The sequence below is a fragment of the Protomyctophum bolini genome (genome assembly GCF_963924005.1).
Source record: "Protomyctophum bolini genome assembly, chromosome: 4".
NCBI classification, from domain to species: domain Eukaryota; kingdom Metazoa; phylum Chordata; class Actinopteri; order Myctophiformes; family Myctophidae; genus Protomyctophum; species Protomyctophum bolini.
In genome coordinates this window covers 45,668,275-45,693,628 of record NC_137865.1, presented here as the reverse complement: position 1 = coordinate 45,693,628, position 25,354 = coordinate 45,668,275, and the positions used below count along the sequence as shown (strand labels likewise).

Below are 25,354 nucleotides of genomic sequence, written 5' to 3'. Positions count from 1 at the left end.
GTATCCTGCATTGTTTATTACCCTTAGTGCTTTTTTTTGTAGTGTAATCAGTGAATTTATACACGCACATACGCGCGCGCGCACGCACACACACACACACACACACACGCACACGCACACGCACACACACACAGAGTGGAAGTACGGCTGATTACTCTCTAGCTAGTAGGTCTTGATGTTACGCATGCACAGAGATAGGACCATCAGACAGAGCTTGATGGTAAAAGCAACTCTCCGAGTCTCAGCTTAAATCCCTGAGATTCCACCTGTCTTGCACCCAGGACATAGACTGATTCTACTCTACTGTATGACCTGCACCCAGGACATAGACTGATTCTACTCTACTGTATGACCTGCACCCAGGACATAGACTGATTCTACTCTACTGTATGACCTGCACCCAGGACATAGACTGATTCTACTCTACTGTATGACCTGCACCCAGGACATAGACTGATTCTACTCTACTGTATGACCTGCACCCAGGACATAGACTGATTCTACTCTACTGTATGACCTGCACCCAGGACATAGACTGATTCTACTCTACTGTATGACCTGCACCCAGGACATAGCCTGATTCTACTCTACTGTATGAGAACAGGGCTAAGCGTTGACCTGCACCCAGGACATATACTGATTCTACTGTATGAGAACAGGGCTAAGTGTTGACCTGCATCCAGGACATAGCCTGATTCTACTCCACTGTATGAGAACAGGGCTAAGCGTTGACCTGAACGCTGATTCACACTCCGTCGTGTGACAGTTTTGCTTGTCGGAAACAACTGATTTATTTTTACTTTTTTACAAGCGTCACCACCACTGTGCAACAGAGAATGCATTCAGCTTGGTGGTGAAAACAATAGGTCAGGTGGTCTCCTACTCATCTGGAGTTTCCCCCCCCCCCCCCGACTCCCGGGTATGACATAAGAGCAAGGTGTCCGCTGTAAATTACTGTACATGGTGAGCACCGTAAGCTGGAAGTGACAAACTAGAAATGTTATTCTGTAGCGTAGTAACAGTACATGCTCTTATGTTCTACCAAAGTGTGTTTTGTCTTTTGATTTGTGGAGCAGGAATGATGTGGCGTTGCTACTATAAATGTCCACACGGTACACTGTTATGTTTATGATCATTGATTGTGCACATGTGAGGTTACTTTAGGAATACCAGGATAGTTCCGCCGGCTGTACGACCGGGGGCGAGTTGGTATAAAGGGGCGACTCGTTTGGTATTCTTCCCATTCACTCCCAATGGAAATAGCTAATAATGCTTACAACCTGTTGCAAAGTGAGCTTGTAGATTGGTTGTTTTTTTCTTTTGGCCAAATGTTCCTAATATTGGGCACATGTTATGAGGGACGGGACGCTGCTGGCCGTCACGCGTCGATGAGCTCTTATCATCAGATAAACGTGGCTCACGTGTGCTTTTTGCCAAAACGAGCCACATGTTTGTGTTGACGTGGATGTTTCTCTCTTTCATTCCTTTTTTGATTCACATTGGTGTGTGTGTGTGTGCACGTGTGCGTGTGCATGCGTGCGTGCGAGAGAGAGTGTGTCATGGTTCTCCTGTCTGTGGGAGGAGGAGGAGGAGGAGGAGGAGGAGGAGGCATTGTCACGGTTAATGGCCATCTGACTTTGGCCTTGAAGTCTTTCACTGGGCAAGCGAGGAGGGAGATCGGAGGGTAAGATGAGAGGAAGGGAGCGAGCAGAGGAAATGTTGTGAAAGCGGAAGGTTGGAGAGGGACTCCTGAGTGGAAGCAGCGAGCGAGGGAGAGAGAGAGAGAGAGAGAGAGAGAGAGAGAGAGAGAGAGAGAGAGGCCTTTTACCAGGAAAAGGGAGAGGAGCAGAGGAGAAAATAAGGGGGGGGGGGGGGGGTGAGGGGCTGGACGGATAGATGGACAAACAGAGGGTTAAGGAGTGGGTTGTTGGTGAGAAAGAGGGAGGGAGGGAGAGAGAGAGGGATATGTGCCTCAGGGTTAGTGAAGGATGATAATTCACCGTTAAGCCTCCTAGAAAGACCAGCTGGCCCCTCTGGAGTCAGATGTCAGCCTCAGCAGCCAGGAACATGCATGTGTGCGTGCGTGTGTGTGTGCGTGTGTCAGTTTGTCAGGCCCAGCTTTTGTGTGTGTGTTGTGTGCGCCCGTATGTGATTGTGTGTGTGTGTGTGTGTGTGTGTGTGTGTGTGTGTGTGTGCGTGTGTGTGTGTGTGTGTGTGTGTGTGTGTGTGTGTGCGTCAGTCAGTTTGTCAGGCCCAGCTTTTGGTTTGCTAGAAGGAAAACACCTGCATGGGAGCTGTAGATTTTATCAGTCTAAGCTCCCTATCTCGGCGAGAATGGAATTGGTCAAGCTAGCACGCACGTACACAGACGCATGCACGCGCACACACACACACACACACACACCGCACGCACACACACACACACACACACACAAAAGCACGCACGGGCACACACACACACCATCTGCTAGTTAGTTAGGCCTATTGTTGTTCGCTGTTCGGGTAGTGTGTGTCGAGGTTTGGCTTTGTGCTGATCTTGACCATCAGTTGGCCAGCTGGCTTGACTCTGCTGTTCCAGTAGAAAGAAGCAGCCTGTCCTGTCCTGTCCTGTCCTGTCCTGTCCTGTCCTGTCCTGTCCTGTCCTGTCCTGTCCTGTCCTGTCCTGTCCTGTCCTGTCCTCTCCTCTCCTCTCCTCTCCCGTCCCCTTGCATCATGGGAAACAAGGCTTCTGATCATCAAACCTAGTCGTCGGTAAATAAAAGTACAATTGGGGGAGCTTTTTTTTATAGGATCCATAGGTGTCTTCCCCCCCCCCCCTCCCACACACACACACACACACACACACACACACACACACACACACACACGCACACACCCGCACACACCCGCACACGAATTGTAATGTAATGGTTCGTGTTTATTGTCCTTTTCTCTGTCCATCTGTCTATTTTTGTTACTTTGTTATTTTTGTTCATTCTCTCTCTCTCTCACCTCTCTCTCTCTCTCTCTCTCTCTCTCTCTGTCTCTCTCTCTCTCCAATCTATCTACTAGCCAGGTCATGCTGAGTGTGTTGTGCTCTGTATTGAATAGGGTGAATTATTCAGCATTGTAAGCGTGTGTGCGCACACACACACACACACACACACACACACACACACACACACACACACACACACACACACACCCAAGCATGGGTACAGCTGGCCTGCTGGTTCCTTTAATCAGGGGACGGCCAGTCTGCATGAATGCCTGTATTGTTGGGTCATGTGTATATAGTGCCTGCCTGCGTGTGTACGTGTGTGTGTGTGTGTGTGTGCGCGTGTGTGCGTGCGAGCGCATGCGTGTGTGTGTGGGAGGGCCCAACAGGGGTATTGGTGATTACAGTGCTCGTATATCTGGTGCACATTAGAAGGTCACAGGGTCAACCTCGGACTAAGTTGTTTGTCATGGTCATATGATTTCTTTACGTGCCTGTCTTTGTGTGTGTGTGTGTGTGTGTGTGTGTGTGTGTGTGTGTGTGCAAAAACATGTTTGTTTGTTTGTTTGTTTGTATGTGTCTGTGTGCACGCAGGCGTCACACGTATGTACATACACTTGACTGCAAAACATGTCAAATTGACCTGCGAGAGTTCAAAGTTTCAAATGAACACTCTTCACACTTGTATGGCGTATAAAGAAGAAATGTCATGAAGGAGTTGAACTAAATATGCTGTCTCTGTTGCGTCTGCTCTGCTCCTTCCAGGTCGTAATGAACTGATAGCTAGATACATCAAACTACGGACGGGGAAGACACGGACAAGGAAACAGGTAGAAACACATTTAACCTGGAACGCACCTTTACCAACGTTACTTTAGCGCTTAACCACATTAACCATTATTTTATACTTAAGCTATTGAGAAATCGCAGATCTACAAGCTCATAGCGAGGCACCGAGTCTTGCGCTATGAGCATGTAGATCTGCTTTTCTTTTCTTTTTTTAATATAGTGAAAACGTGTGCAAATCTTTGAATATATATTATTTTACAGCGAACGTTTTTTTTTTTAATGTTTTTTTTTTTGTGGCTTTCGCCTTTATTTTATATATTTTATGGAGGGACAGACAGTAGGCTGACAGGAATTTGGGTGAGAGATGGGGGGGAAGACATGCAGTAAAGGCTGTCGGGATCGGGAGTCGAACCCGCGGCACACTGCCAGACTGGATTACCAGCCAAGGTGCCTGGACCACTGAGCCATGGCCCAGGCCACAGCGAACGTTTTTAACTCATATCTTTGCTTCTGGGGAGTCCCTGGAACAACATATTTTCTGATGGGGGTCAGCGGCCATTTACATTACATTTTTGGGGTCCTTGACATGAAACTGTTTGAGCACCACTGATATAGAAACATAAGCTTTACAGAAAACTGTCATGATTTAGAAGACATTTGTAGAATGTGGTCTCAGGTCTCAAAGGGTAAAGACCCCTGGGGCCGATTCAACAAATACATATAGTTCTCAAACCTTTCTGTTCCAACTTAAGAACCCCCAAATTGATATATATATTTGGCTGTGGAGGCGCGGACCCCCATCAGATAATGTTTGGTGCTAGGGGGACCCCCAGGAGAGATGAATATAGGAGAGAAAAATATAAAAAAATGTACAAGCTCTGAATCTGTCGTGAGAGATCACGTTTAACCTGTGGTGGAAAAAGCAAAAGTATTGGCATCAAAATTTACTTAAACTACCAAAGGTACTCATTGTGCATAATGTGCCGTTTCAAGTTTTCAAATGTATAAAAATCTTTTGAAGATCTCCGAGTTCACAATGCACAATAAGTGGTTAATGTGTATTGTAATAATAATAATAATAAAACTCTACAAAGTAACTAGTAACTCAAGTTTTAAAATAAATGTAGAGGAGTAAAAGTACAATAATGTGGATCCGAGATGTAGTGGAGTAGAAGTAAATGTATTAACCCATTCTGAACGGGAACCCGTTTTAGTGTTCAGCATCATGTCATGCTTTAGCTATTGAAAAATAACAGATCTACAAGCTCATAGCGCGCCACCGAGTGGCGCGCTACGAGCTTGTAGGTCTGCTATTTTTGAAAAATCGAAGCACGACTGACATTTTTAGAATCTGATCTCAGGTCAGAATAGTTTAATCAGACCAGTGTGTGTCCAGTGGAAACCTCGTATGAATCTGATCTCAGGTCAGAATGGGTTAAGTAAAGTTAAATCATAGCGCCCAATCGATTTATAGCAGCGGAGCACTTTTACCGACGGACCGGAAGTTATACCGGATGTGGCTGAAGCAGCTAAATGTAGCCAAAACACTCTAGAGGCCATCGACAACAACGGGAGGCGTGATTAAATCTAACACGGGCCGTCTAACACAGGATCTTTTCTTAGAATTGGACGGGATGATTTAGATCGCGAGTTATTAACGTTTTAAGATTTTTCGCTGTCGTCTGCTAAAACGTCCCACTGTTGTGCAACATCGAGGTTTGCACAACAGGCGCTCCTAGGCTGTGGAGCGATGCGATCGGTTTTCATATCAATAAACTTTTTTTTGGATAAAACTTCGTCCTGGCCGCTGGGTGTTACTAATAGAAAGGACGGTGAACTTCGTCCTGGGCGATTGGGGTGTTAAGTACAGTACTTTAGTAAATGTACTTAGTTACTTTCCACCACTGCGTTTAACCTGACCCTAAAGGCTCATTCATAGTCTGGAGTGACCACCGCTCCGGTGGTGAGGTGACCACCGCTCCGGTGGTGAGGTGACCACCGGAGCTGAAATAACGTTGAGCGGTGGTGAATACAAACAGAGAGAAGGGCTGTAGCGGTGGCGGTGGTTTGCTCTTCACCGCGGCTTGTTGTAGTTCGGTGGTCACCTAACCACCGAAAATCCAGACTATGTATGAGCTAAACAAACTTTAGCCCGAGCTTAAAGTCAAGCGAAGAAATAGAATGACCAAGTGATTTTGTTCAAGGCTAATGAAGTTATATTATGCCACGTCTGGCGTGCCATTTGCAGTACCTGTGTCAGCAGTATGCCTCCACTACACGGTCACTACACGGTCTCTACACAGGCTCAATGTTCACCCATTCTGTCCCCCAGTGCTTACCACTGTGCTCCCACTAGCATCCCTATGACCAGAACATGTAGCACTGTAAGAAGGCTTCAATGCATTTTAAAACCCATTCTGACCTGAGATCAGATTCTAAAAATGTCTTCCACATCCTGGCAGTTTTCTGAAAGAGCTACGTTTCTATGTCAGTCGTTCTTCTCGATTTTTCAAAAATAGCAGACCTACAAGCTCGTAGCGCGCCACTCGGTGGCGCGCTATGAGCTTGTAGGTCTGCTATTTTTCAATAGCTAAAGCATAACGTAATGCTAACACCAAAAGGGGTTCCCGCCCCAAAATGGGTTAAAATAATGTTTGGGCCTTGTTTTCACCAATGATTTGCTTTGGACAGTAAAACCCAAATAAAAAAATGTAAAATATATACGGTATAATTCTCCTTTCCAATAGGGTTATTTTATTTTTTCACTGGTGTATGTTTCCAGGTGCCTGTTCCGTTTCACTAGCTTTAGAAAGATGTGTGTGTAGATGGGCCTATTCACTGTTGTCAGGGGGCTGATGTGTATGTATGCCTTCCCAGTGTAGCAACCGGCCTTTCATAACCATGGCAACTGACCGTTTGGTCCCCCACACACCCCCCCACACACCCCCTTCTTCCTTCTCTCCTACTCATGAGCCCCCCCCCCCCCCCCCCCCCACCCTCTCCTCTGTGCCCAAATTTCTCCCTCTTTACTTTCCCCCCCCCTCTTCATCGGTTTGTCTTCTCTCCGTCCTTCCTGACTGTCCTGGTCTTCTCGCCCCACCAGGTGTCCAGTCATATCCAGGTCCTTGCCAGAAGGAAGTCCAGGGAGTTTCACTCCAAACTAAAGGTAAGAGTCAAAACGTTGTGAAACGAGCGCGCGGCGGGGGTCATTTTAGGATATATGTGGCCTTCACCTATTTAATGCAGATCCTTGCTGCTGGTGATAACCTTGTGTGTGTTTCCAAACCGTTTATTTTGTTATTATTATTTCAAAAACATTATTAACACCCCGAACGCCCGGAGGTAGATGGGACCATTAAATCAGGGCGCCCAGCAATTTGCAGCTACGGAGCACATTTCAAGGTCCCCCCCCTCCTACTAGTACGGGATAAAGTACAGCTTTAGGAACGACATGGCTGAGGGCTGGAGGGGGAGGGGATGGGTCGCATTCGTGCATCATCGTACCAAAACACGAAAGACAGTTGAACTGGCCTCAATTAGCCTACCTGCTGCTATATTATTATATCACAACATAATGTTATATCATTGTCATTGACCATATCACTGATACAGGTGATGCACAGTTATAGATTTGCAGTCGGGAAAACTTGGGATTTCTTTCTGGCGTACCATTGGGACATGTCCCGTGTGGTTGGGAACCAGTCTGCGGTAAAGCACATCCATGTCCAACGTTGCAAAGTTCGCTTAGCCAACTCAGCCCCGTTCGAGTTGTGACCCGATATGGACAGAATGGTGTTAAATCATGTTCTGGCGAGGGCGTTTGCTCCGACTGGCACTCAAAGCGGCTACCGACCAATCACAGCGTGTCCTTGCACAAGTGCACTGGCCAATCACAGCTTGTCCTTAGGCAAACCCGGGACCATTTCCATGCTTGCGAAGCGCAACTTGTGCTAGGTTATAATGACACAAGCTGGTTGTGTCACTTCCTGGTTGAGTTGCCTATCTTTCCCCTCAGTCTGTCCTCTAACGGTCTATCACTCTCTTCACGACTTCATATTCGCCTCCTTTCGCCCGTTTTTCTTTTCTTCTTTTTTTCTCTTTCTCGCCCCTGTTCCTGCTTTGTGTAAACTGTAAAGGATACTTGTTATGTGAGAGGAGCTGTCATAACTCATAATCAGCAGCATACAGTAGAAATGGATAAAAAGCATTTTTTTGTGACAAAGAAATTGCCAGATGGATAATGTGATTTATATGCAAAGACATTAACAGCTGAGTAATGTCACCCTGTGTTCCATCATGAAATCTGAACATGTTTTGAATTAAGCCTGAGACTAACCTACAACAAAAATGTCTGCCATTGAAGAATACACACCAATATAACATGACTGTGTAACTGTGTATAGTTATTTTTCAGTATTTTTGTATTAATTGGAAAATGTCCTGATTATGACAAAATAGCTCTCAGCCTGTCACCAAGACCCTACTAGATAGCTGCGAAAATTGGAAAACGGATAAAATCGGGCCCGGTCTGAAAAAACCTAATACGGGCGTAATATTCGGTGGCAGTGTGCACCAGGGCCACTTTTAGGGTAGATCGAATGGTGCCGCCGCACAGAGCCTTGCTCATGCGAGGCCTCGCGCTAGGCAGCTTATTTTTTCTTTGAAGTGAAAAGGTATGCTGTCATGTCATGTAGGACTGTGTGGACAAAAAAAAGGTTTTATTTCTAATAATTTGTCACGCATGGACTGACGACCTCTCAGGCTCTCTCTCTCTCTCTCTCTCTCTCTCTCTCTCTCTCTCTCTCTTTCAGTCTCTCTGTCAGTCCAGACTGTCCAGTCAGTCAGTCAGTGTCATGATTTCACAATTTTCTAATTGAATTTTGATCGATCACAAACTGTCTGCAGGCAATCAAGCAAATGTGATACTTAATATCTATAACAAATAACAGCAACACAAGCAGCTGTTCATTTTACTTTTATAACCAGTAATTTAAGCTGCACTGCAGGGCAGACTGGTTGGGTGGTGGTTTTATATCAGTTATGATCAGGGCAACAGGTTTGTGTTTAATGTGTTCCATTGGTATTCGTTGTAGAGTAATACATAGACAAGTTAAATTGCTCATATAGATCATCAGACAGTGTCAGCCCCAGAGACCCCTCCTGTGACAGCTTGCTTGACATGTCTCATGTCATGTTAACTATAGCTTCCTTACAACAAATAAAATAATGTGGAGGACCACAATCTCTGCATTCACACTGTTAAGCTGCTAAATTGGGCAGTGCATGTCAATTTCTTACTCATTGGAGATGAGAACCTGGCATAATATTTGTAGGAAAGTGAAGGCAAAAGTAAGTATTAATTAATTAATTAATACTTACTTGAACAATGTTCAAGTAAGTATTGTTCCCCCCGACATCTCGCACAGGGCCTCGCATTTCTCCCAGGCGCCTCTGGTGTGCACCATAAGTTCATAACCCTTGAAAAATACACCAACTAAATAATGGGCTATGTGCAAAACCTCACAAAAATGGAACCACTGTAAATTCACCGAATTTCCATTTGGCCAAAGGAGACATACAACTTCACCACGTCAGTAGTCGTCATGCCCAAGCAGCCAGCCTCTATGGTGCAGCTTTGCCGCTGAATAGCACATTGTCATCTGGGGCGACAGTGGCTCAGGGGTAGAGTGGCCGGTAGAACAGCTGGATGGTAACCGCAAGGTTCCCAGTTCGATTCCGGGCTCCCACAGAGTTAGTGTCCTTCAGCAAGACGCTGAACCCCTAATTGCTCCCGATGTGCAGGTTGGTGCCTTGCATGGTTTCCTCTGCCAATGGGTGAATGTAATGCACAATCTATGTCAAGCGCTTTGGATAAATGCACCATTTATCTGTGTGGGTTCGCTCACAAACCAAACAGATAGTAGGGAGTTCTTTAGGTTTTTATTTTATTTCTTCATGAAATTTATTAGAAAAATAATTATAATATAATATTTTTTAAATCTTTGTGTTCATTCAATGTTTATTTATTTTTTTATTTTTTTATTAAAAACAAAATGTAGGAAACAAAAAGTTACCCCGACTCCCGACCCAGTTAAAGAAAGATCATCCTCTGGATGCTGCCCTTAGTTTAAGCAGCTATGAATAAACATAACTTAAATCAAATACCACCCATGTGGAAAAAGCGGCACTCCAAAATAAAATAAAACAATTTCTCACTTTATTGAGACCGCTGTCCTGACCCAGTGTTTGGGAAACGGTGTTCTACGTAGGTGGATTATTCGACGAAAATAGCAGATCTGCAAACTCAAAACACGTTTACGTTTGAATGATTAGACAACAATGATGCAATTTAGACTCTGCATTGTTGTATCCTGCTCGAAAGTCAATGTTGATTCATTTTGCAAATTTGAGAGTGTGTGTGTTGTTTTTTGAGATTGTAGTCCGGGGCCAAATTACATATAGCGTAATTCTTTGGGGTCCTTGACATGGATAATGTTTGAGAACGACTGACATAGAAACATAGTCGTGATTTAGAAGACATTCTGTAGAATCGTCCTCGGGTCTAAATGGGTCAATGTTTCTGCTCCTCTGTAGGACCAGAGTGCCAAAGAGAAGGCTCTGCAGAGCATCTCCAACATGTCGTCTGCTCAGATCGTCTCTGCCTCGGCCATACACAGCAAGCTGCTGCCAGGCATTGTACGGGCCAGCTTCCCTGCTAACGCACAGGTAACACACACACACACACACACACACACACGCACGCACACACACACACACACACGCACGCACACACACACACGCACACGCACACGCACACACTTTAGTGCAGGCAATGGCATTGCTGTTTTTGTTTCATAAATATGAAATCCTAAGAAATCCCAGTATGGTGGAACACATTGAAAAATGCTAAAATAGCTGATGGTACCATTTTGCTTTGCACACTCTTTGGGGCTAAAGACTTTTAGCTGGCTGTTTTTGGCCCAAAGCCATCACATTATTATGGCAAGTGGCTGCCACAACCTGCACTACTTACTCTTATTGGCATCACAAACGTATTGTCGATCTCATGTCGATAAAGCTCCTTTGAATAGAACGTTGTATCTACAAACAAGAAACAGTGGGAAATACTGTAAAAGCTTTAATGTGGTAAACTTGTGTGTGTGTGTGTGTGTGTGTGTGTGTGTGTGTGTGTGTGTGATATTCAGCTATGGCAGGGCATGATTCCTGGTGGCCAGTCCAGCTCTACCACAGAAGAGTAAGTTGCACTCATTTTCTTTTTTATCTTTTTGTCTTGATTTTGTAACCCATTTTTCACCCCTGTGCCAATCATCTACTGTGATCCTGGGCTCTACACACCCTCCGCCAACCTGGGGAGAGCAACGGACTTAACTCATGCTCCCTTCATGCCTGAGTGTCCAAGTTGCTCCTTTACACCTGACAGGGGGGAGTTTCCCTGGTTGGACGTAGCGCGTGGAAGGAACACGTTATTCCAACCAGTTCCTTTCCCCTCCATCAGGCGCCCCGGCTGGCCAGGGGGAGGCAGTTTAGAGACCAGGATTACTGCATGTTTTTGTGAGGGTACCTACCCTGACATCTTTTGTCTTCTGACACAAGTTACAATGGGGTGTGATTGTGAAGATGTTCATTCTTAAATGTAATTAATGGCATTATTCCACATTTTCTAGCTGTTGTTCCACTACCATCTTCATGGTTTCATTGCTTTGTCTTATGAATGATGATAGTCTTCTGTCCTCTTCTCCCAGCATCAAGCCCTTCACCCAGCGAGCTTATTCTGTTGACGATAGTCTTCTGTCCTCTTCTCCCAGCATCAAGCCCTTCACCCAGCAAGCTTATTCTGTGCAGACAGCTGGGACCACCACTATCTCAGGTGAGGGTCACCAGGGTACATACAGTTCACTGTCATAGAGCACCGAAGTCCTGACGTAACTCGCTCATCCCGACGATTCCCCTGGTTCGCAGAAGTAATTTCTCTATGGAGAATAACATGGGGTGATCTTAATATCGTCTACTATAAGCGTTGTGGTCCAAAAATAAACAAGCTGTCTCTGCGTTATTGTTAGGGAGGTGTCTCTGTATCGTTTGCAACAGTCAGTCACTCATATATGATACAGTCTGCTTCTAGTGAAAATGTAACTAATTCAGCAGCAGTAACATTAGCGTTTTCTCTCAGTCAGTTGATTCTTCATATCCATACGAGTGAAGCGGCCGGGATGACATGTTTATTTTTCAAACACAGTTCTTATATGAAGCAATCTAAAAATCCTCCTATGGCGATTTCAATGCAACTAAAAAAATACATGAACCTGGGGACTGACGCCCTCTACTGAAAGTGACGTCAGACTTCGGTGCTCTATTAGTCATATTATAGTCTTTTTCTTTTCTATAAAAGAATCACACCTGTGTGAACTGAGCGGTGCAACTATACATTGTATTGTTATAGTTACTGTGCTCTGTACTGTGCTCTGTACTGTATTGTAGTGTAAGTTAAGTACCATGCCAATACTTTTGTATTTTTTACTCAAGTACCGGTACATTTGTAATGAAGTATTTCTACATTGCAGTATTGATACTTTTTTTTCCTTAGCCTATGAGGCACCCACTCCAGTCCAGACACACAGAGAGCCGGCCTGGCACGGTCGTTCTATCGGCACCACGAAACTACGGCTGGTGGAGTTCTCCTCTTTCCTGGAGACTCAGAGGGACCAGGAGGCTGTGAGTAGTGTACACCGAATGCACGCACGCACACACACACACACACACACACACACACACACACACACACACACACACACACACACACACACACATACACACACAGGAAAAATGGCAGGCATGCACGAGCACATAGATACAAAAGAAACCCAAATACCGAGCGGTTTTACACGTATTCTGTGCACGTAAGCCTGACCGCACGCACACAAACAAATACGGAATGAGCCTGCCATCAGCGCTCCCTATTGTCTCGTAAGCAATGGTGACAGATAACCCCCCCGAAGCATAGAACACCTTTTAGAAGCCATGTTTCTCCTAGTCTGAATAACCTTTATAACGCTCTGTCTCTATCTCTCTCAGCGATCTGTCACGCTGACAGAGTAGACTCGCTGTCGTTTTTTTTTCTATCGTGGCCTTGCAGACAGAGGACATTCATCTTTTGTTTTGGTTTCTGGTTGGACAGTTCAGAACCTTGTGCTGTTCAAAGATGACTTTGAAACAGTAAATAACTGTTGGCAAACGTCATCATCTTTCTACACATATCAACGCTATTCATTTTACCTTCTGTGTTCCTCTCTGGCCCCTTTTCCCACTGGTTGGTTCCCAATGGGAACTGGTTCAGTTCTTTTTGGTTCTGAGCCAGAGCTACAAAATTGGAACATTAATTATGAATTGAGTGTGCAAAACCATACCTATATTAGATTGTTATCACCATGACACTTCCCCCAATTGATTACTTAAACGAAGACAATGATTTATTGTATTACAAATGTATGCAAATGAGGCATTCTGTAGGAAAATATGCAAAATAATAGAAAATATGAAAAAGCTACTACTGTGGAAGGGTTATCATGTATTCATTTACTTGTATTGATCCTATAAACAATTTAATTATAGGTCTAGTTTTTCCCCACCAATTTTGGAGCTCTGGCTCATGGACTAAGAACCAAAAAGAACTGAAACGGTTCCCATTGGGAACCAACCGGTGGAAAAGAACTGAACTGGTTCCCACTGGGAACCAACCGGTGGAAAAGAACTGAACTGGTTCCCACTGGGAACCAACCGGTGGAAAGGGGGTCTCTATGGGCCGATTCATACTCCTATTTTAGAGCCGAATAAAAGTTGGTTCGGCGCTGTAGAGACTACAATGTGACGTCATTTGAGGTTCGGGGGGGGGGGGGGGGGGGTACCGTCCTAAAGTCGGCTCTTCGGTGCTACTGAAAATTTCTGACGAGCCGAAATCATTTCGGCACTACAGCGCCGAAACAGCGGCAAAATAGGAGTATGAATCGGCCCTAAGTCTTTCGCTTCCCCATCTTCTTTCTGTTGTCTCATTATCATCCACTGTTCAAGCTCCATTATACTTCGCTGTACGTACATGTAGCTTGTAATGCCCGATATAATTCGTTTTTGTGATTAGGCATGTACGGTATGAGATTATACAGTACGGTACGGTATCAAACAAACTACCCTATACCAGAGTATTTCACAGTATACCTTTTTGGGGGGGATTAATTTTTTTGGTACTAGGGCCCATAAAATAAACTATTTAACCCATTCTGACCTGAGATCAGATTCATTATGAGGTTTCCACTGGACACACACTGGTCTGATGAACCCATTCTGACCTGAGATCAGATTCTAAAAATGTCAGTCGTTCTTCGATTTTTCTAAAATAGCAGACCTACAAGCTCATAGCGCGCCACTCGGTGGCGCGCTATGAGCTTGTAGATCTGCTATTTTTCAATAGCAAAAGCATAACATGATGCTAACACCAAAATGGGTTCCCGTTCAGAATGGGTTAAATGTCCGATATTATCGGCCTCCCGAAATTCTCGGACGATATTTGCATACAAATGTAATATCGGAAAATATCATTATAGGTTATAATTTATCAGGTTTAATAATGAATTTAAACTTTTCCCGATTTTATGATAATGATTATTTTTATTTGGAAAACCTTACATTCATGAATGCGTCCAGCGGAGAATCACAATATTCTAAAATTAAGGCATTACTGCATTAATTCCACATATATTCGTATCGGTTGATATCGGTATCGGAAATCAGGAGTTGGACAATATCGGGATATCGGATATTGGCAAAAAAAGTCAATATTATAGAAGAATTCTGTGAAGATCTAAAGTGCTATAAGATATTCTACAATATTAATGTAATAGTCAAATTTGGGTTGTGCTTTGAAAAAAGCTCACAGCACGTTGCAGTTACAGCATTGTAGAGCAGCTATGTGTGCAACTAAGGTATGACTCAGGCTTAGGCCTGTCACAATTATTACATAATCGCCCAATCGCAATTATTTGAGATAATCACAATTATCTTTGTGTAATCGTCGTCATCGTTTTCCATGTTTAAAAAAAAAGAGGCTGAAATAGCAGCAATAGCTTTTTCCGCTATTTTACTTTTTCGGGGGAAAAGTATAAGATTATTATTATTATTATGTGTCAGTAATTTCTTTGAATATTTAAGTCCTTTGGTCATATCTGTCCTGTGAAATGTGCGATTATGAAGCCTAAAAACCAAACAGAAATTAAATGTGTCTTCTGTTCCAAAAAAAAAACACGATAAAATCATCAATCGTGTGAGACACGGAATCGTCAACTTAAATGTGTAGATGCGATAGCCCTGCCCAGGCCCTCCTCTCCCTCCTCCTGTGTTTAATTTCTCTCTTTGGTCTCTCCCCATGCAGTACAACAAGCATCTGTTTGTGCACATCGCCCAGTCCACCCCCGGCTACAGTGACCCCCTGCTGGAGTGTGTGGACATCAGGCAGATCTACGACAAGTTCCCCGAGAAGAAAGGAGGCTTGAAGGAGCTGTTCGCAAAGGGACCACAAAACGCTTTTTACCTGATCAAGTTCTGGGTGAGCCAAATGGATCAGTGTGTGGTTGGATGCTTGGTTATGTCCCATGCTGTGGTTTAACCCATTCTGACCTGAGATCAGATTCATACGAGGTTTCCACTGGACACACACTGGTCTGATTAACCCATTCTGACCTGAGATCAGATTCTAAAAATGTCACAGTCGTTCTTCGATTTTTCAAAAATAGCAGACCTACAAGCTCGTAGCGCGCCACTCGGTGGCGCGCTATGAGCTTGTAGATCTGCTATTTTTCAATCGCTAAAGCATAACATGATGCTAACACCAAAATGGTTTCCCGGTCAGAATGAGTTAAAGTCCATATGTCCCATGCTGTGGTTTAAATCCTCCGAAATATCGCTCAATTATTTTTTCTTCCCCCCCCCCCCCAAACGTCCCTAAAAGACCATTACTGTACTGTTTTCTTTGATCTTTCCTTATTTGATATTCCATATCCTATGAATTATTTGCATCCTCCAGAATTTGTCTGAACATGGCCAAAGCATTTTCTGGGGTCCCCACCAGTCAAAAACGTTGAGAACCCCTGCCCCCCCCTGGCTTAGATAAATGATCAAAGGCAATTTTGGCATTAGAGAGGAGAGCGTAGGGACACGAAACCTAGGGCAGAGAGAAGAGAGAGAGAGAAGAGACGTCTCATGGCAGTCGGATTTGTACTTTACTTTTGACTCACAAGGAGCATGTGGTCCATGCATATAGCTGAGACAACCAGCCACCCTGTTACTAGAATTTCAATTTATGTACAAGTAGGTGGAGGCAGCAAGTCTACTCTTCAGTTCATTTAGGTAGGTAGGATACTTTTGCCAAGCAATTAATTCCAGCGTGCAACATAGTATAAATTCTTAGATATACAGGCCATCACAGTAATCCCTGTACCACTAACATGCATTCCATCATATGTCACCCTTGCTTTTTGTTAAACCGAACAGTGGTACAGTTTACAGCGGTACGACACATTTCGATCAACAAATGTTTTAAATGTCAGATCATCTGGATGGTATGAATGTGCGTCTACCACCCCTCCCTATTAGTAATTGTCCCCTGTATTTTTCCACTCAGTTCTCTCTCTCTGTCTGTGTGTGTGTGTGTGTGTGTGTGTGTGTGTGTGTGTGTGTGTGTGTGTGTGTGTGTGTGTGTGTGTGTGTGTGTGTGTGTGTGTGTGTGTGTGTGCGTGCGTGTCTGTTCACCTGGGATCATATTGAGGTGGTGGGGGGCTGATGACAGCAGCACACTGCTTTATTTGAACACCTGCTTGCCTTTCTGAGTCGCAGAGAGAGAGGGCAGAGGACTCTCCGTCTCTGTGACTCCTCTCTCTCTGACTCGTGAGCCTCTCTTCTTTCTCTCAGTCAAACATCAAAGTAATTGTTCCAACTGAAATTAGAACTTGTACATGCAATTGCTTGGTGCTCACTGTCCAGACAGACATGGTGTGCACTAGGTGCCTGGTCAGAATACAAAGCGGGTCATGATGCGTGTATGTAATCATGTGTTTCAGAGTGGGTTCTTCAGAGGACTGTACGTCCTGATATTAACCACAGATCGGACGGAGTGTTAACGATATTTGTTTTATTGGTACTTGTGTGTGCACATGCATACGTGTGCATGAAAGCCTTTGGGTGTTTGTTGGTGAGTCAGAGAGGAGAGAGAGAGAATACACACACACACACACACACACACACACACACACAAGCCTTTGTGTCCTCAGCTCCAGACGGACAGTTCTCCTTAGAGAACTCATTACATTTTGTACAGAGCCTTCTGTACCTCATCCACTCTGTGAGCCAGGTGCACAACATTATGTACCTCAAGTCCAATGACAGAATAAACATTTGGAAGGCAAATCTGCAAATATTCCCCCAGTATATAGGGTTGCTAGGTTTCTTTCATTAGGAAACATTCATTTTTGAGGACTTGGACAAATTGCCTTGTCGGTTTATTGGCGTTTCTTCTTCAGCGGTGAAGATGGTGTGAAAACTGAGTATAAATAAAACTTGAGTATTATTTTCATACTCTTTAGTGATTGTTTGACTACTTTGGAAAAAGGGTAATATCCGCACTATACCCATTCTGGGCGGGAACCCCTTTTGGTGTTTTAACTAAGCATTATGTTATACTTTAGCTATTGAAAAATAGCAGATCTACAAGCTCATAGCTCGCCACCGAGTGGCGCGCTACGAGCTTGTAGGTCTGCTATTTTTTTAAATGTGTGAAAATGCGGCACAAATCTTTGAATATATATTCTTTCAGAAGACTTTTTATTTATTTCGACGTCAGGCCTAAATGCGTTAATAAAGTTAGATTTTCTTTATTTCATGAAATCACATGCAGCAGCAGTCCACCTAGAGAAACGAACGCGTTTCAGGCACGCAGGCCTTCCTCAGTGTTTCAAACTTTCTACTTTCTAGTCTTACTAGTGTCGGCCTTACACCAAACCCTTAATTCTTTTCTGCGCCATCTGTGAACATATTCGGACCCCGGCTAGGCTAGGGTACGGCAGGTGCCAGCTACGTACATATTCATAGACAACCGTTTGTATACTCCATATGAAAGAGGCGACCGTCAATTTACCTTTTTAGCATTGCTCCAGTTGCTATGCAACGCCTCCGTCCCCACCAGCTATGGTTTTTTTTCCCATCCAGCTCCATTGAGCCTCCCGTTATAACATGATTTTCAAAGCCCTGTATCTAAAGCTTCGAGCGCTGTCCATGGTGAGCCGTCCCACATCCAGATGATCGTATTTCATTTGTGACCTTGTCTCGCATCGCTCCGGACATGTAACCTTTTCTGAGACGAGAGTTAAGGGGAATGAGCTAATGCTAACGATCACTGTGCTCAAAACAATAGCCCCCACTTCACTGATAACCCGGAAATGAAACCGAGGCTCGTAGACTACGGCTGGCACAGGTTAGGTGTGCTTATGCTACCACCTAGCGGGCAAAACAAGTGTTGCTTAATGTGGAATCACAAGCAGTTTAGCTCGAGTCATATTGTGCTCCTCATCTCGATCAATTGCTGTTAGTGGTGGTAGTCTGAGTCTTCAGTCAGTCTTTTTAAAATCTTGACAGTTGACAGACGAATTTCCGATCATCAAAAAAATTGTTCAATAAGAATTTCAATGGTATGAATCGTGTCAACAATGAATGGGTGCGTGCTCTCTGTCGCCTCTTTATTGTATGCAGTACCTCTGCTTTATCACAAGATGGGGCACTTTCCTAACTTTCTGTGTGGTTCGATACCACATGATTAGTATTTCTGAAATGAAACTCAAATGTGTGTTGAAAAATCACACCCGTGTGAACTGAGTGGTGCAACTCCCCTCTCCCCCTGCCTCTCTCTCTCTCTCTCTCGTCTAGATGCGAGACTTGATCTTAATAACAGTATTTTTTATTTTTCATTATGTATGGCAGGCGTTGACACTAAGAGTTGCCCAACTGCTCCTAGCAGGTAAATAAAACTTCCGGGCAGGTGGAGTTTAGGCCAGGTGTTCCCAAACTTTTTTGGACCAGGTACCCCTTTTGGGGTAGATATTTTTCCAGGTACCCCCTCATCCTCGCAACACGGATAACAATATATTTACAACCACAAGCAGTGTTTCCTGCAGGAAAAAGCTTTGGCATGGTGCTGGGCACAGGCCGCAATTTTGATTAATTAATTAATTTGATTAATTAATTAATAAGATTTATACATTAAGATTAATTTGTATTATTGCTCTTGTATTGCTATTGGAGACACTGGGGGACACTGGGCAGGCACTGAGGAGGCACTGGGGAGACACTGGGGCACACTCGGGGGGCATATCTTTTCAAATGGGGGTCCACGGGCTAAGTAGTGTCAATTTGGGGGTCCTTGACATGAAAAAGTTTGGGAACCACTGCTTTAAACACTTTAGCACTTTATGAACATGAACAAAATAGATGGGTCCCCCCTGGAACTCCCTCAGGTACCCCTGGGGGTCCCCGGACCCCACTTTGGGAACCACTGGTTTAGGCAACAAAGTCTCATGCACACCTGATGGGCTCGGAGACGGGTGCGTAGGCAGGGCTCAAAGTATTCACAAATAAATCACATAAAGTGCACAAAGACCGTCTGCACTTGCAATATGACCTTCTTCAGGCATCTGCTGAACAGTAGGTAGCCACAAAGCTTACATATACATAGATCCAAAGCATCTAATCGCCATCGTTGATAGGGATGAGACCCAGCAGGTGAGCTCAGGGGTGGATTGGCCACAGGACGTACCAGGCATATGTAGTCAGTATCTGCGCGCTGGTTGTGGTGGGCCAGTCTGGGCCAAATTCCGCTCAGTCAGGTGAGCTCATTTGATTAAGTGATCTGGTCTCACCTATAGTCTATAGGCCTATACAGCAGTTAATAGTAATACACATCTTCAGTTTACAGATTAAAAAAGGAAAGACAATGGATCTAATATTATGGACAATTCATCTAATATTACAATACACCTCAATATATACAAAATAAGATAAAGCAGAGTATTATTTTTTTTACAAATGTCAAGCATAATAATAAAATAATACAAATACAATCAGGTGGAGTTTGCCTTCAGGTTGCCCGACTGGGCAAGTGCTTGTTTTGAGAGGGGGCACAGTCTATAAACACAACACAATATTTCTGTCTAAACGCCTGAACATGGCCAGAGCACTCTGTCTTCTAGTCTGGAATGTAAAATAATAATAATGATAGCATTGATGTTCAATTGAACGGTAATTCAGATTTTACCTATCATTTTATAATGGACGCCTCCATTATAACATTTTCGGGGCAAGTGGGCATGACCTTTGGGCCATTAGAACATGACCTGTACCTGCTTTGCCCAACAGGCAAGTGCCTCTGAGACCTTCGTGTCAGCCCCTGTATGGCAGGCATAATAAACTTAAAATATCGTCTATTGCCTCTTACATCCAATATTGCAGTGTATTGTAGCAGATCTATTTCAACCTAAACCAGACATTTTATTTTATGGCCGTGATCAAAATGTTCAAAGTGCATTATTACAAGTCATATCACCCACTGATGTGTTGCCTGTCTGTGACATTTTGCTGTCAGCAGAGGGCAGTGTAGTCACAAGACATACTTGGAGAAATCAGGCAGTGCTGCATCTCCTATGTACACTACAATTATTTTGTTACTTCTGTTATATGCGATATGGTAAAACAACTTCATTAAGGTTCCTGGGGATTTGTATGCCCTTCCCCCACTCCCTTTTCATTCACTTTCATTTTGTCCTGCGCTGATCTGGTCCTCTGCTGCTGATGACATTGATGACAATTGCCAAGTCAGGTTTTAGAGGTTGTAAATAAGCTTAAATAACTGGGTCACATAATTTGTGATGATGATGATTTGCAGCGCCAGTGCTGTAAGCTATATGGGAAAGCCAACATGAAAAATGTCAAAAAGAAAGCCTGCATGAAAATGTCACGTGTACAGACAATGTTAAAATATCACTTTTTAACCTATATTGCACTTGAGGTTAACCTGACGCTGCCAGATCCAAGAAGCTTGCTACACATGTTTGTTAACTTGAGGTGCCATAGCAGTGCAAAAATGAAAAAACCTCAGGTGGCATATAATGATGCTTTTCGAATTTTCCTGTAACTCCCAAGATGGACCAGTGAAGGTGAAATGTTTGTGACTAGTAATGTACCCACCTTTCATGCTGTATTGATGAATTCTATGTTTTGATTCATGTGTGGACTGAAGGAGTCAAAGAATGTATTAAGTATGGCCTTAACAGGGATCACACAGAGTGATGCAAGGTTTTCCTCTTGCTTCTGGAAACACTGGAGGCAATGTTTGTTTTTTAAATTTTCTGGGCCTTGGGGAGTGAAAATAGTCTGTCACATAGACTATCTCTGTGTTTTTATTGTCTGTCTTGATTATTGTTTTGTACATGGGCCTATCGTGACTGAAATAACGTTTATCATCGTTGTCACACAGTGTCTGTAATGATGAATGTGTCGCTTGCTTGCCAGGCGGACCTAAACTCCAGCGTGCAGGAGGACCCCGCGGCCTTCTACGGCGTGACGAGCCAATACGAGAGCTCTGAGAACATGACCATCACCTGCTCCACCAAGGTGTGCTCCTTCGGGAAGCAGGTCGTCGAGAAGGTGGAGGTGAGGATAAAACACACACACACACACACACACACACACACACACACACACACAAAGGTGGAGGTGAGGAGGTCATGCAGTAGACTCCGGAGTAGAGTTTCTCTGTGAGATGCGCTGTGGACGACACGAGAGCAAACGAGAGAGAAGCATTTTTTTTATGTGATTGGTCGAGTTCAAGGCTCCTGATACGACGTACAGAAAAGACTGCATAGTGTATAGCTTTAATTAAATTCTACCTTTTCATTGGTCTAATAGTGTTAACATTGTTATCTAACAACACCTTTGATTGATGCAGTATGACTTGAATGTTTCTTTCTTTCCTTTCCTCTGTCTTGCTCAGACGGAGTATGCAAGGTTTGAGAACGGCCGTTTCGTCTACAGGATCAGTCGTTCTCCTATGTGTGAATACATGATCAACTTTATCCATAAACTCAAACATCTGCCTGAGAAGTACATGATGAACAGTGTGCTGGAGAATTTCACTATACTGCTGGTAAGAAGAACACTATGGCGTGCGTGTGTGTGTACGTGTACGTACATAAATGTGTTTGTAGTTGTACATATGTATTTACCGGTATGTGTGCATGCTTCTCTTCAGGTGGTGAGCAACAGAGAAACTCAGGAGACCCTGCTGTGTATGGCGTGCGTGTTTGAGGTTTCCAACAATGAACATGGAGCACAGCACCACATCTACAGGCTTGTCAAGGAATAGCACACACACACACACACACACACACACACACACACACACACACACATACACACAAGGCTTTTGTTAGTTCAGTAATATAAAATATTCAGTGTGTTTGATGAAAGATCCCTCATACAAAAATTCTGCAAGTGTGTCTTAGAGCCAAAAAAATAAAAAAGACTTACTGGGGAGAAAATAAACAATGGCTGCATTTTCACTGCTGCTATTTTACAGTAACAACCGTAGGATCCTTTTTAAATTTGAACAACAAAGATAATATAATTTACTGCATAACCTTCCTCAACATGAGCACAGTACTCTGAAACTGTTTGATACAGTGCAAGTATTTCTCTTAACTCCATAACCAGTTGATGAAATCAGATGCATGTGACGGTGACAATGCAGCCATGAAAATAAACACACTGCACATCAAACTCCACGCGGGCTGGATTTCCCAAAAGCATCTTAGCACTAATATTATCCGATTACACTGTTGCTTTAATGGAGGAAGTTGTTTATTTTTTTCCGTGGGGTCCCTTCTCTATCAGACTCACGGCTCACTGGTTTCTTATTTCATTGTCTTTCTTCTGTTCTGAGGATTATGTTAGATTAAACGAATTTAAGATATTACTGTTGTGTGCTTTGGAGGAAACTCAACCCAGTTTTTGGGCCGATTGAATGAGAAGACAGAAATAGATCACAGTATTTCCCCCTGTGCTGCAAACGTTTATCTGCAATGATGTTGAAAGACATTGATGGTCAGACCCTGTATACTACCAATGAATATACATGGCAATTGTTGATTTGGAGTGGTTGTTGGTTGTAGGAGGAAGTAAACAACACTGTGTTGTTTGTTATGGCGATTACCAATGGCCATAAATAACAATGAGAGCTACAATATTAAGCTGTTTTTGTACAGATAGCGATTGCATACTCATATTGTGTGGGCTGCACTCACACAAAGAGGTTTATCCAAAGACAACAAATGTAATTTTTACCTTTTGTAATGTTTCTGTTAACTTTTTATCTTAAAAAACACTATAATGAGGATGAATATTGCTATTGATTGATATAGATAGTTAGGGGTGGGCGATATGGAAAAATATAATATCACGGTTATTTTTCAAGCAGTATCACGATATTATCAGAATTATTTTTCATGTTGGTTTTTATGGTTATTTTCCAAGTTTATTAACGGTACAACCACCCACACAGGAAAAAGCAGTAACGGACCGTTTAGACCAAAATATGTATTATTTTTGCCGATCGAAACCGTCATTCTACAGAAGTATAAATGAAGGTATAGATAGAACTGGAAATCATAGAATCTGCATTCATTGTACCACGATACGATATCTCTGAAAGCGCATATCGTGCAGACATTGTATCGTCTCTCAACGATATTTATCACCATATCGCCCACTCTTAATAGTAGTGCATATATTCTCATGCCAGGGACACTATGGGCTATATCCCCTGCGCCACCCCTTAACCCTTATCCCTAAACTAATTTTGCCATTTTTTACTATTTAAAAAAAGACTTTTAAAATAGTTCAAATAGCCGATCTACAACCTCACAATGTCTCCATGTAGATCGGCTAGTTGAACTATTTTAAAATGTTTTTCAAAATAATAAAAAATGGCAAATATGTTTAGGGATAAGGGTGGCGCAAGATGGAGCCCTAAATCTAAACACAATGTTAAGAAAAAAATATATAATAAAGATTGTTTCAGGTACATTTGTAGGCAACGGATAAATCCTCATTTCTGTTGTCTCAAAGCAGAAATGTTAATAAACATTAATAAATAAATTAAAATACATCATATCATACACAGACATACTAATGGAAAGCACTGTGATGAATTTTTAAAATAATACATGTTGTCATCATCTGTATTATACACACTGTAAGGTCAAATTACACAAATGTAATGCTTTCGGGTTAAACTCGTGGCACGGTAGTTCAAGTCAGAATTCCTTAGACTGAACTGAATTACCCTTCGTACTAGGTCTAGAGTAATGTCATTCAACCTCGATCATCTGCCTGAATACATTCTCCAACTGATTCTACTAGTTCACTTGAACATCCTTGTGTCTATACTGTAGCCTGAAATGCCATTTTATCGATGGCAGTGCCTTTAAACGATTATGAAGATTTGGATGCGATGCGATTGTGTCTATGTCTACAAACTATGTCATTTCCCTGTTACTGTATCTTACAAACTTCAGAATCTATACATTTTGTGCTTTAGATATTATTAAACCCAGACTCACTATGTATTATCTCGACATTAAAATGGTTTGCTTAATTATTAGTGATTAAGCACAGATATCTGACTAAAAACAAATGTCATTACTACATTTGTCCTGCTTTTCAAAAGCCAAAAAAATACTCTGTTAAAAACTGTTAGTAAATAAGGATTATCAGGTGTTGTTTGGTTGTAGGTCCACGCCATGCACTGTAGCATTAAGTGCCTTTGGTTGGTTATCTTGAAGCTTTCTAAGGTGATAACAAACCTCAAAATTATAAATTGAGATATATATTTTTTCTTAATATAAATTATGATGCTAGTAAATTGAGTCTGAGATGTTTGGGAGAATGTATTTAATAATTTGGTAGTGTGCGTTCTACATCAATTTTAACTAAATTGAAGGGGTGATTATCCAAATCCTGAAATTCCTAGCTATTTTACATATTTTCAAAAACATTTCCTAAATTAAATTCATAGCCATTCGGGGGGGGGGGGGGGGGGGTGTCATTCCAAAGCATCTTAGACATGTTTTCTTATTTAATTTAATTTTTCTTCAAGAAAGTGTGTCTGTGGAGAAGCCATTAATTAAATCTGGTATTGGCTGCATTTTTCTTGTAGGTGTGAACCTACAATATGTGATGGTCCAAAAACGAACATGCTTACTCAGTGTAATGCTGTAATGCTGGCTGATTTACACACGAGGCTGAGGTTGACGTAGCTATTATGTGTGCTGTAGAGCGCGTCTGTGTAAATCATCTGGTGCGTGACATCCTCACAATGACTGAAAAGTACCTGTGGCCTGTGTAGGAATGTCACCCGATACTGAGATATCCATGCAATGTATAGCTCTGTCTCCAAGACTTAACAAAGATTTATTATAGCGT

General features: G+C 43.0%; 1 protein-coding gene across 3 annotated transcripts in view; it reads left to right on the top strand.

The window, feature by feature from the left end:
• Positions 1-25,354, top strand: part of tead1a (TEA domain family member 1a) — a 43,865-nt gene that overhangs the window by 17,919 nt on the left and 592 nt on the right. The window contains exons 4-13 of one of the 3 annotated variants that reach the window (XM_080761698.1): positions 3,743-3,807; positions 6,870-6,932; positions 10,361-10,492; positions 10,972-11,021; positions 11,530-11,654; positions 12,372-12,499; positions 15,207-15,380; positions 21,386-21,526; positions 21,867-22,019; positions 22,125-25,354. The exon at positions 22,125-25,354 is cut by the window's right edge and continues 592 nt beyond it. In XM_080761698.1, the coding sequence (XP_080617824.1) occupies positions 3,743-3,807; positions 6,870-6,932; positions 10,361-10,492; positions 10,972-11,021; positions 11,530-11,654; positions 12,372-12,499; positions 15,207-15,380; positions 21,386-21,526; positions 21,867-22,019; positions 22,125-22,238 (1,145 nt within the window). In that variant the 3' untranslated portion in view covers positions 22,239-25,354. Of the gene's footprint in view, positions 1-3,742; positions 3,808-6,869; positions 6,933-10,360; positions 10,493-10,971; positions 11,022-11,529; positions 11,655-12,371; positions 12,500-15,206; positions 15,381-21,385; positions 21,527-21,866 lie in introns of all 3 variants that reach the window. The other 2 variants (XM_080761697.1, XM_080761696.1) reach the window with 2 other exon arrangements.